The following is a 12,448-nucleotide window of genomic DNA, read 5'->3' as shown; positions in this document are numbered from 1 at the left end:
GGAAGTCATCATGGAACAAGTAAAAAAAGGGCTGTGTTAGGGTAATTAAGATTAAGAAAAGGTGCATATATACTTGCATGTACAACAATGCTAAAAGTATAGTAAATAAATTTGATGAATTTGAAATGCTGATCAAGAAATCAAAGGCAGATATTGTTGGGATATCAGACAGATATAAGCAGTGCAGAATTGGAATTTGGGGAGTACAATGTGTACAGAAAGGATAGACAGAGTAGGAAGGGAGGAGGGGTTATGCTGTTAGTTAAGAAACACAAAATCTAAGGAAGTGCATCCAGTTGACATGGGTGGACAGTGCAGTGTTGAGGAATCAGTTTGGTGTGACTAACACTGGGAAAGGGAAAATGAGAGTAGATGTGATGTGTTATAGGCCTAATGACTCTGATGAGTACAACGAACAGTTGTGCAGAAAAATAGAGTGATCCAGTAAATCAGAATGTCTTGTAATGGAGGATTTTAACTTTCCAGATATTGACTGGAACTTGTGAGTTGGCCATTCATGCTAGCAAGACTTTTGTGGATTTATTGGAGGATTGTTTTCTATAGCAACGTGTTCGAGGGGCAACCAGAGAGAGTAATACTCTTGATCTGGTTATCAGCAGTGATTATTTGTGTATTAAGAATTTGCAGATAAAGGAACCACTAGGTGGTAGTGATCACAGTGTACTGATGTGGGATTTACTTAACAGATGTAGCTACCATCAAAGGTAAAGGGAAGGGTTTTTGTTTTCGTAAAGGTGACTACAGTGGTCTCAGACAGTTTTTAAATTCTGTACAGTAGGATCAAATGATGTTAAAAACAGCGAAATCTAAATGGGAAGCTTTCAAGGAATTTCTTGTAAGCTAGTAGGCTTTTCATACCAACAAAGAAATACTGTTCAAGATTTAGACTTAAATGGATGTCAGATGAACTAATGAGGCTTGTGGCAGAGAAGAAAAATGCATGAGATGCATATAAATTATCAGGTGACATAGAAGCCTTTGGTAGATATAAACTAGTCTATAATGAAGTCACAAAGGAGGTTAGGGAAGTGAAGGCTCATTATGAAAAATCCTTGGCAAAGGATGCAAAGAAAAAAAAAAACAAAGACTTCTTTACTTATTTAAAATCTAGAAGGAAGGGAATGAATCAGATTAGTCCACTTGATGTTGGTGGTTTGACTGTTGATGATCCTGTTCAAGATAGCTGACAAACTGAATGAGTATTTTGCATCTATGCTCACATATGAGGAATGCTGTAAGGAAGGGGAGGAGAGAAGTTTACTAAACTCTAACAGGGAGCTAAATGATTTTGTAATAACGGAGAGCAAAGTTGTGGAGAAATTGTTGAAGTTAAACATAAAAAAGGCACCTGGGGCAAACAGAATCTATCCAGTTATATTGAAGGAAGCAGCGAGGGAAGTAAGTAAACCCTTAGCCATAATTATGAGAGCATCCTTGGGTTCAGAGGATTTCCCCATTGATTGTAGATTTGCAAATATATCTCCCAATTCACAAAGGGTGACACAAATAATTATAGAACCTGTTAGTTTAACTTATGTTCTGGGGAAAATAATGGAGTCACTGGTTAAAGTGATGCAGGATCACCTAGACAAGACTGCAGTAATAGTTCAGACACAACATGGGTTTGTTAAGGGGAAGTCTTGTCTGATCAATTTGATTGGATACTAAGATGTGGTCACAAAGGAACTGGATGCAAAAAATAATTTAGATAGCATATGCTGGGATTTCAGGAAAGTTTCTGATACTGTTGCACATGGAAGACTGCTGTGCAAATTGGAGCGGTATGGCATTAAGGACAAGTTGCTGCAATGAATAAAGGGATGGTTGAGTGGGAGACAACAGAGAGTGGTAATAAATGGACACTGCTCTACGAGAACATTAGTGGAGTTCCCCAGGGTTTTGTGCTAGGCCCATTGTTTTGTGTATTTATCAATGAAGGTATATCACAGGCACCTCCATAACCAGGTGGGCAGGAGCAGCAGTGCGTAGCACATGCTTCTTGATTAGACCAGGGTTCGAGCCTGTGACCACCAAATACAGAGGATGTGGAAAGGTCAGGGAATGACCACCGTATATCCCCGGAGCAGCATGGCCTTAGTTGCTAATGCTCTTTAAAAACCAAACAACAACAGTAAGGTATATCATGCTTAATGTCCAAGTTTGCAGATGATACAATGATTGGCAGTGTTGTTAATGACAGTAAAGACAGTATGCTACTGCAGCAGGATCTAGAAAAGTTAGGCAGATTGGCTGAGAAGTGGCTACTGAAGTTTAACATTGACAAATGCACAGTACTGCATATTGGAAGCAGTAACCCAAGGATAATTATGCAGTCAGATATGAAGTTCTCTGAGCAGTGCAGACTGGCTGCTAGAGTAGGTCATGAAGTTTTGTCAATGATATATAGGAATTTTGCTAGCAGAGACAAGGTGTTAATTATCCCTTTGATTAAGGCAGTGGCAAGGCCATTGCCTTAATCAAAGGGCTAATTAACACCTTGAGTATTGCATACAGGTCTGAAGGCCTAATTTTAGGAAGGATGTAGAGTTGCTAGAACGAGTACAGAGAAGGGCAACAAGATTGGTGAGAGGAGCAAAGGGGTTCTCTTACCAAGAGAGAGAGACTTAAGTTCTGCAAGTTGCAGCATCTGTAAACTAGGCACCTGCAAGGTGATCTGATTGAGGTGTATAAGGCCTTGAATGTTTTAGCAGGCTCAATGCTGATGGGATATTTCCTATTGCTCAGATTAAGAACCTGAAGGGGCACAGATTCTGATTGTGGAAACAAATTGTAGAATAGATGTCTGAAGTTTGCCTTTAACCAGCAGGTATTTGATTGTTGGACAGATTTCCATCTGTTGTTGTGAAAGTTGATAGCTTAAATAAATTTAAGGCTGAACTAGACAAGCATTTGGAGTGACTGGATGGTGAAATAGAAAGGGTTTTTTTTTGGCTGATGCTGTATAAGCTTGCTTTCTTGCTTCATATGCCTCAACTAATGTTAATGCTAACATAACTACAATGTCCAATGTCATTGCTTTCACAGATGGGTAATTAGACTCTCAGATAGCCAGGTTACATACTTTATAGTCTTTGATTGTATACTTTTTACTTTTCTTCTACTAAATATCCATCGTGCTTTGATTATGAGTAGTAACATAGGGTGAAAATACAACTTATGACCAAGATCTTTTGAATATTCTATGTATGAATAACAACTCACAGATTATGTTGGGGATGTCAAGGTCATTTCGCAACCTAATAGGGTGGCTTTGATTTATGCGATTTATATATCATGCAGAATTTATTTGATAATATTGCATAATAACTCCAGGTCACATCTGGTGAGTATGTGCTTGGCACACTCAGGGTCCTGAGCTGGATATCAGCATTCTTCTCTTTCTTGGTGATTCCTTTCTACTTTCTGTAAACCCCTAGCTTATAGCCATGAAGGATATTGTGTACAGCGTGTGCCTTTTGTATGCTTTTCTTGGCGCAGTATGACCGCAGTCGATTTTGCGCCAATAAAATCAAAATCAAGCCTTTTGTATGCAATAAAGAGTAAAGAGTTCTTTTTCTTCTTCTGACTCTTGTTTTCAACCTTTTTTTTTTTTTTTGGCTTGTGCAGCATAAGCCTCTGGCTTCCTTGCACCATATGACTAATAATAGTAATAATATTCCAACATTCTGAGCCATTACGGTCCTGGGCCCAAGAAATCTATTTCTTTCCTAATTTCATCTCGTTGGCAAAAATTGCCATCAACTGCCTTTGATTAGATCACATTACATTTAGACAAAATAAATAAAACTGAATATCTACCTATTTCAAGCTTTGTCAGTGCAACATAATGGAAGTTTGACTTGGTAGTCTTGCTCTGTAACTGAATGTACTCTTAACACCAGAAAATATGAAAAGGCTAATATGCTTTGTTACGTAGTTAAAAGGTGTGTGTAGTGTTTGTAATTCCTAAGCTGTGTTTCCATATCACAGAATAAAAAAAAAATAATAATAATAATAAAATAAAAAAAACCCATAAATTATGTATTCCATGGTTTACTATCAACTTAATTAAATATTTATCTGTATTAATTTTAGGTTATACAGACAAGCAATAGCCCTTCAGCCTGATATAGGAGGCTTATGGTATGATCTTGGAATCAACTACTATCATCAGGCAAAGTTTTCTGATGATTCCATATATAAAAAGGAAATAATTAATAAATCCTTACTTTGTCTTCAGAAAGCTGTGTGCCTAGATCCAGAATGTTGGAGGTATTGGAATGGACTTGGTTTATCAGCTATTAGTAAGTCATTTTCTTCTTCTGTGTAAATACCTCCCCCATCTTTTAACTCACAATTAACTCCAACTGATATGAGTTGGACATTTTTAACTCTTCACAGGTTTGCATTTATGAAACTATATTCCATTCGTTATTTAAGATTTTTGTAAAATATTTCTTATAACCTTTAGATACAAAGCTGTTGGTAAAGAATTGCAGTAAACTCTTGTTAATACAAACTTAGTTTATACAAAATACTCATTTATATGAAGCACATACCATTCCCTGCAAAAAGATAGGCTTTTCTTTATAAATATATTCATTTATTACAAAATTCAGTTAATGTGTATTACAAAGTACTTTTCACCCCGTGAAAAATAAATATTGTTATTTTGTATATTTAACACAGTTGTCCGATTATTATCCCTATTACTGCCTCTGGCCACCTGGTTCTCTGCTTCCCAAAGGATGGCACTGATTTGTTAGAATTTACTTTTGTGTAAACAGAACTAGTTTATGGTAGCTACAATGTAGGTGCACTCTGAAAATCATTGTGAAAGATGCACTATTAAATTAACAAAAGAATAAAAACAGTTTTTCTAAATTGTTTACATTCACTTCCTCACTCTCCATGAGATTAAGGTCAATTGCAATTGTTACACCCATTCAAAAGGTCTTTTGCACAGTACAGTATAACCCAGTGGTTTTCAACCGGGGTGTCGCAACAACATTCCAGAGGTGCCACGTAATTTGGGTTTAAGTTACTAAACTTATTATTTTTTTAAAATTTATTTTTTGTTTGTTTCATTATGAAAAGGTGTACAGTATCTTTTTAATTTTGTGGTGATCTATAATTGATGTTTACTTAGTCTTCTATATAAAGAATAAAATTATTATTTACTGTATATATATATATAATTTGTATTATGAATTGCAATTTTTATAATTATATTATTGTAATAACTATCATATATATATATATATATATGCAGAGAGAGAATCAGATCTAACAGGCAGAAAATTGAGTAGGGGCACACCGCAAAATAAAATACATTAATTAGGGGTGCCGTTATTATAAAAAGGTTGTAGATAAAGGGATGTTGTATTCCTTTGCAATGTCCATTTTGCGTCTTTCCATACTATCAGATGCTTGTATAATTTTTTTTTATAATCTTTTTTTTTTTATTTTTTTTGTAACTTGTGTCTTTAAATTAATTTAAAATTTGTATTAAATCTTATTCAGCAGTGTTATGGTGCCAGAACGTAAACGGATCTAATTAAGCCTGAAAATTAAAATGAAAATTATACAAGCATCTGATAGTATGGAAAGATGCAAAATGGACATTGCAAAGGAATACAACATCCCTTTATCTACAATACTGAAAAACCAAAAAAAAAAAAACTCCAAAACTTGAAGTGTGTGACACTGGAGCAGTGATAAAAAAACAGGAAACGAATTCATAGTACAAAACATGAGGAGCTCGAAACAAAACTTTTCGATTGGTACCAACAAATGCATGCATCTAATTTGCCAATATCAGGCCCAATTTTGCAAGAAAAGGCAAATTATCTAGCTTAGCAACGTGGAATTAGCAACTTCAAATGTAGCAGTGACTGGCTCCAAAGATTTAAAGACAGGAATAACTTGGTTTTGTGAAATGTTTGTGGCGAGTCTGAATTAGTCTACAAAGAAAAGGCTACAGACTGGTTGTATTGTATACGGTCCATTCTTGAAAAATATGAGGCAAAGGGTATTTTTAATCCCGATGAGACTGGTTTATTTTATACTTTGCTGCCAAACAAAACATTTGCTGTTCGAGAAGAGTCTTGTCATGGTGGAAAATTAAGTAAATAAAGACCCACTGTTCTGATACGCTGCAATTCAGATGGAAGGACAAAACTGCGCCAGCTTGGATTGGTAAATTTCCAAGCCAAGATGTTTTAAAAAAGTTAAAATCTTCTATGATTATGAGGTCAACAGACGTGCTTGGCTTACAGTCAAAATTTTTCAGCCTTGGTTATCAAAAGTGGACAGAATAGCTTTGGAAAAAAGGAACATTTTGATGATTCTAGATCGCTGTACAGCATATTCTGGCGAGACACATAAGTTGACAAATATACGGCTGTTGTTTTTTCATCCCAATACCACCAGTTTTATGCAGCCACTGGATCAAGGCATTATTTATAACCTCAAGAGAGCATATAGAGCCTGCCTCATAAGGTACTTAATCCGCAAAATAGAAGGAGGGAACAATTTTCAGCTAAATTGTTCCCTGCTATCTGTAACCTTGGGACAGTATTGCATCAAGTGTAATAATCAACTGCTTCAGAAAGAGTGGCTTTGGAGAGAATATCATTGAAAAACATAGTCCAGCATGTTTTTCAATGATTAGCAGCGATTATGATAGCAACATTGAGAAATAGGGGAATTTGAAGGAGCATATGGGTTTTGTTTGTGATGGTAAATGATGAAGTTGCTGCCACAGAAATGCCAACACCAGAAGAGCTGCTGAGGACCAAGCAGAATGATGATGTTTTTGTTACCAGCGACAGCAAAAGTGAAGAAGCACACATACTGCCATCTAAAAAAGATGCCCAAAATGCATTGAGCATAATAGAGAATGTGTTAGCCTGCAGTTAACATTGATAAAGAAACAACTATTGCATTTGATCATGTGTGGCTGTAGTTAAAAATGCGTATAGAACAAAAACTGTACAAACATTGGATTCTTTCTTTAAATTAGATTAATTTATTAAAAAGTTAATGGTTTGTATGTCTTGTTTTGTTTATATTAAGATTGCAATTCTTTTTACTGTGATACTGAAATATTGATACTCATATCAAAATATATACTGTACAATATTTGTTTCCATTAATTGCTTTTCTCTTAGTTTAACAAAAAATTAGTAGTAAAAAATTTCAGAGCTGCAAGGCTCAATGACTTCCACGATTTTTCAGTATATTAAAAAAAGTAAGAAATCACCTCAATCTTTTTCGTGGAATGCTTCCAGTCAATTCTCTCCAAATGTAACAAATAAAATAAGATGAAAAAATGAATTAATGAATTCACTCTCGTGGAGACACGACCAAATTCGACATGCAATGGAATCAAAAGCCGAGAGCCCAACCCGACCCAGAAACACATCAAACCACCGCAGCAAGACCATGAGTGTGAGAAGACATTGTGTCAGAATAAATAATTAAAACCACTTCCGATAATAAATAATTAAAATCACTATTAAAATCACAATTAAAAAGATTAAAATCAGCCGAAAAGCGTGGTCTGCTTAAGGAAGGGAAACAGCTTTGCATTTCGTTTAATTTGAGTGTTCATCCAAATTTTAATTGTGATTTTAACTTTTTAATTGTGGTTTTAATCTTTTTAATCATTATTTTAATTATTTATTATTGGAATTGGAATTTATTCTGACACAATGCCTTCTCACACTCGTGGTCTTGCTGCAGTGGTTTGATGTGTTTCGGGGTCGGGTTTGGGCTCTCGGCTTTCGATTCCGTTGCACGTCTCTATGAGTGAGGGAATTCATTAATTCGTTTTTTTTTTTTTTCATCTTATTTTATTCATTACATTTGGAGAGAATTGTCTGGAAGCATTCCACGAAAAAGATTGAGGTAATCTCTTACTTTTTTTAATCTTAGTTTAACTTACAAATAAAATAAAATCTTTAAAAAATGTGTTATTCCTATTATTGTATTGTTAAACAAGGCTTTTGTTTTTAAATTATTTTATCTTTGATATTATTATTATTTATTATTCTTAGATATATAGTATATACCAATAAAAAAAAAAAAATTCTAAAACTTTCGTTATTACAAAATGTGAAAATTTAGATTCCTCGAACTTTGTATTATCAGATTAAACTGTATTCTTAAAATTTGGAGTACATTAGGAAGCTTCATTAATAGGCAAATATATTTGTTATTCTTTCCTTGTTAAGGAGATTTAACATTAATTTTTGGCCATCATGAAATCATGTACAAGATACAGTAATTCAAAGTTCAAAGGATCAAAATAAGTTAATTTCAATATAAATGGGTTTGTAATACTAAATTTTTTGATAGTGCTTATGGATCCATTTAGCAGTAATAAATTTTTTTTGTAATCTCTAAGTTATTTACTAATGATACCCCTCTACTTGAAACTAAAATAAAGTGGAAGCTTCTGAAAGTTGACTGGGTATATTAGTATTAAATAGTATGCAATTTTTATTATATTGGATGAACAAATCATATATTCTCAATATAGAGAAGATGCTGTTACACATTAAAATCAGATACTAATAGCAACCAGAGCTGTAACTACAGGAACTGCTTGTAGACATTGAAGATGTTCTGCTTTATGGTAAATTGAATGCAGCAAAGCTAAAAAAAAAAAAAAAAAAAAAAGGCATAGGGCAAGTAATCTGTTCCGAAAATATCTCACTATTGATAATCTTATTGGTATAAAAAATTTAGAGAAAAATCGTTGTACATTCAATGCAAAATAATAGAAGAATCCTGGATGTGTTTTACTTCTGCCATCAATAAAAATACATATGACTGGGTAAGTTGGAATAAAATTTGGCAACTTAATAGTAAATACCTTGCCACCACACAAGCTACATTAATATGGTTGCACTGACAAATATAACAAATCCAGGGTGAAACCTTCACATAATAATTGGCTACATCTGCCCATTTAGAAGCTACATCAACCCAGAAGAAAAATGCATGGGATACATATAAATTAATGGGTGACATGGAAGCCTAAGATAGATATAAGCTGGTCTGAAACCAAGTCACAAAGGCGATTAGGCAGGCAAAGGCAGATTATGAGAAATCTTTGGCAAAGGATGCAAAGAAAAACAGCAAAGAGTTATTTATATGCAAACTCTAGAAGGAAAGGGATGAATCAGATTGGTTTACTGGGTATTGATGGTTCAACTGTTGATGATCCTGCTCAGTTGGCTAACAAACAAAATGAGTATTTTGCATCTACATTCACACATGAGGAGTTATTCAGGGCGGGAAATGCCAGAGGTGAATTAAACTCTCGCAGTGAGCTAGATGATTTTGTAGTAACTGAGAGGAAGGTGGAGGAGAAATTGTTGAAGATAAACATAAAAAAAGGCACCTGGGTGGATGGGATCTATCCAGTTATATTAAATGAGGCAGCAAAGGAAGTAAGCAAACCCTTAGCAATAATTATGAGAGCTTCCTTGGACTCAGGGGAGGTACCTATGGACTGGAGATGTGCGAATGTGACCCCAAATCACAAAGGAGGATAAAAGGACGACACAAGTAATTATAGACCTATTAGTTTAACTTCTGTTCCAGGAAAATTAATGGAGACACTGGTTAAAGAAGCACTGCAGGATCATCTTGACAAGAATTCAGTTATAGCTCAGACACAGCATGGTTTTGTTAAGGGAAAGTCTTGTCTGACCAATTTGATTCAATACTATGATGCAGTCACAAAGGAACTGGATGCAAGAATAACTTTGATATAATATATTTGGATCTTAGAAGTGCTTTTGATACTGTTGCACATGGAAGACTGCTGCACAAATTGGAACAGTGTGGTATTAGAGGCAAATTGCTGCAATAGATAAAGGGATGGTTGAGTGGGAGAAGACAGAGAGTGGACACTGCTCATCGTGGACTAATGTTATTAGTAGAGTTCCTCAGAGTTCAGTGTTGGAGCCATTGTTGTTTTCTGTATTTATAAATAATATTGATGATGGTATATCAAACTTAATGTCCAAGTTTGCAGGCGATACAAAGGTTGGCAGGGTTGTTAACAACACTAATGACAGTACACTGCTGCAACAGGATCTAGAAAAGTTGAACAGATGGGCTGAGAGGTGGCAAATGTAGTTAACATTGACAAATGTAAAGTACTACATATGGGAAGCAGTAACCCCAGAGTAACGTATCAACTCTGTGGTACTACACTGACAGTGGTAATGAAAGAAAAGGACCTGTAGGTAATTGTGCAGGCAGATATGAAGTTTTCTGAGCAGTGCAGATGGTCTGCAAGAGTAGCTCATGGTGTCTTTCAATGATATAGAGGAATTTTTCTAGCAGGAATAAGGAGGTGTTATCCCCTTGTATAAGGCAAAGGTCAGGCCACACCTTGAGTACTGTATGGAGGTCTGGAGGCCTCATTTTAAGAAGGATGTAAAGCTGCTGGAATGAGTACAGAGAAGGGCAACAAGATTAGTGAATGGAACAAAGGGTTGCTCTTATGAAGAAAGGTTTAAGTATCAACTCTGTGGTACTACACTGACAGTGGTAGAGAATGAAAAGGACCTAGGGGTAATTGTGCAGGCAGATATGAAGTTCTCTGAGCAGTGCAGACAGGCGGCAAGAGTAGCTCATTGTGTGTTATCAATGATATACAGGAATTTTTCTAGCAGGGATAGGGAGGTGATTATTCCCTTGTATAAGGCAATGGTCAGGCCGCACCTTGAGTACTGTATACAAGTCTGGAGGCCTCATTTCAAGAAGCATTTAGAGCTGCTGGAACGAGTACAGAGAAGGGCAACAAGGTTAGTGAACAGAATGAAGGGTTGCTCTTACGAAGAAAGGCTTAAGTTTTGCAAATTACAGTGTCTGGAGACTAGGCACCAGTGAGGTGATCTGATAGAAGTGTATAAAGCCTTGAATGGTTTGACCATGCTCAGTGCTGATGGGATTCTTCCTCTTGCTTAGAATAATCATCTGAGAGGGCATAAATTCAAATTGAGGAAAGACAAATGTAGTGGAAGAAAAGTGGAAGATCAATCTACTGGTGGCTGCAAAATAAAGAAAGGGCAAGAAAAAGTAAGTCCCCAACAATTAAATAGATTAATTGTTAAAATCTGCTCAGGACTGATAATTGTTACTTTGTCGACGGGATAGCTTGAGATAGCCCTAGAACACTAATAAATAGCAAGAAACTGGGTTAGGTGGGAAGATGAAGATAGAGAGAGAGAGAGACAGAGAGAGAGAGAGAGAATATTATCTATCTCTGATATAATGGCATTGTGTAGAATATATGTTATATGCTTAGGATTATGTTGTATGAGTGCTCTAGGGAAAATATATGTATCCCAAAGTTGTATATGTTTATGAAAGAAAGAAAAAAAAAAAAAAAAAAGATGGGTAGATATTTGATTGATAATTGATAATTGGCTAGAGGAGCAGTATTTTAAGTAAAAGGATTGTTTTCAGAGAGATGTATAGTCTGAGTTTGTTAGGGGAAAGGTGTTGCATGTACAAGAGGATTTGAAAGAAAATTTTAGATTATTTGGGAAAAAAAAAAAAAAAAAAAATTTATGATGAATATGTATAAAGGAGGTAGAAGGAAAGTTTTTATTGTTCCTGTAGTTAACTTTAATTAAAAGTAGTGTTGTACAATTTGCAGAAGGAAGGGATGATTACAAATTTAACTAAATGGTATAATTAAAGATATGTATGAAGAAAATGTAAAAAGGAGGTAGAAAGAAGTTTTATTGATCCTGAAGTTAACCTTAATTAAGAGTAGGTTGTACGATTTGCAGAAGGAAGGTGGAGATAATATTTATTAGCATTAAATGAGATAATACTGTGTAAATTTTGATATGGAAATAAACCTTTGTTATGTTTAGAAATTTAAATAAGTGTTTCATTATTCTAAGAGAAATATACACTCCCCTAAAAAAAAAACTTGCAATAAGTCCAAACCTGTACAAGGAGATTAAATATATCCTCAGTACCCAGAATCTTCTGTAACAGAAAGAATAAATATAGCAGTCAGGTAGCTTGTGAGCTTTGGAAGGGTGAGAAACCAGTTGTACTTAAATTTAAAAAAAAGAATACACATCTACCAAAATTGGGTTCCAAAGCATGGGGTATAACCACGTGTAAAAAGATAAATAAAGTAAATGGTAAGAAACCCCAGTTCCCACACCCCCTTTATGAATTGGGGATACATTTTCACATCTCCAGTCCATGGGGACCTCCTCTGAATCCAAGGATGCTCTCATAATTATGGCTAAAGCTTTGCTCACCTCCTTTGCTGCCTCCCTTAGTATGATAGGATAGATCCCTTCTACCACAGGTTCCCTTTTTATCTTAAGCTTGGCCAATATCTCTTCCACTTTCCTTTCAGGTATCACAAAGTCAT

The 12,448-nt window shown here is 35.2% G+C and overlaps 1 protein-coding gene across 2 annotated transcripts in view; it reads left to right on the top strand.

Annotated features, from left to right (window-relative positions):
- The window catches only part of LOC150087035 (tetratricopeptide repeat protein 37), a 702,248-nt gene that overhangs the window by 372,082 nt on the left and 317,718 nt on the right, over positions 1–12,448 (top strand). For both annotated transcript variants that reach the window (XM_090371768.1, XM_090371767.1), the window contains exon 22: positions 4,117–4,325. In XM_090371768.1, coding sequence (XP_090227894.1) covers positions 4,117–4,325 — 209 coding nt within the window. The remainder of the gene's footprint in view (positions 1–4,116; positions 4,326–12,448) is intronic.

The sequence above is a fragment of the Mastigoproctus giganteus genome, chromosome 4, assembly GCF_048544385.1.
Source record: "Mastigoproctus giganteus isolate SK-2022 chromosome 4, ASM4854438v1, whole genome shotgun sequence".
In the NCBI taxonomy this organism is placed as follows: domain Eukaryota; kingdom Metazoa; phylum Arthropoda; class Arachnida; order Uropygi; family Thelyphonidae; genus Mastigoproctus; species Mastigoproctus giganteus.
This window is presented reverse-complemented; position numbering and strand designations above follow the sequence as displayed.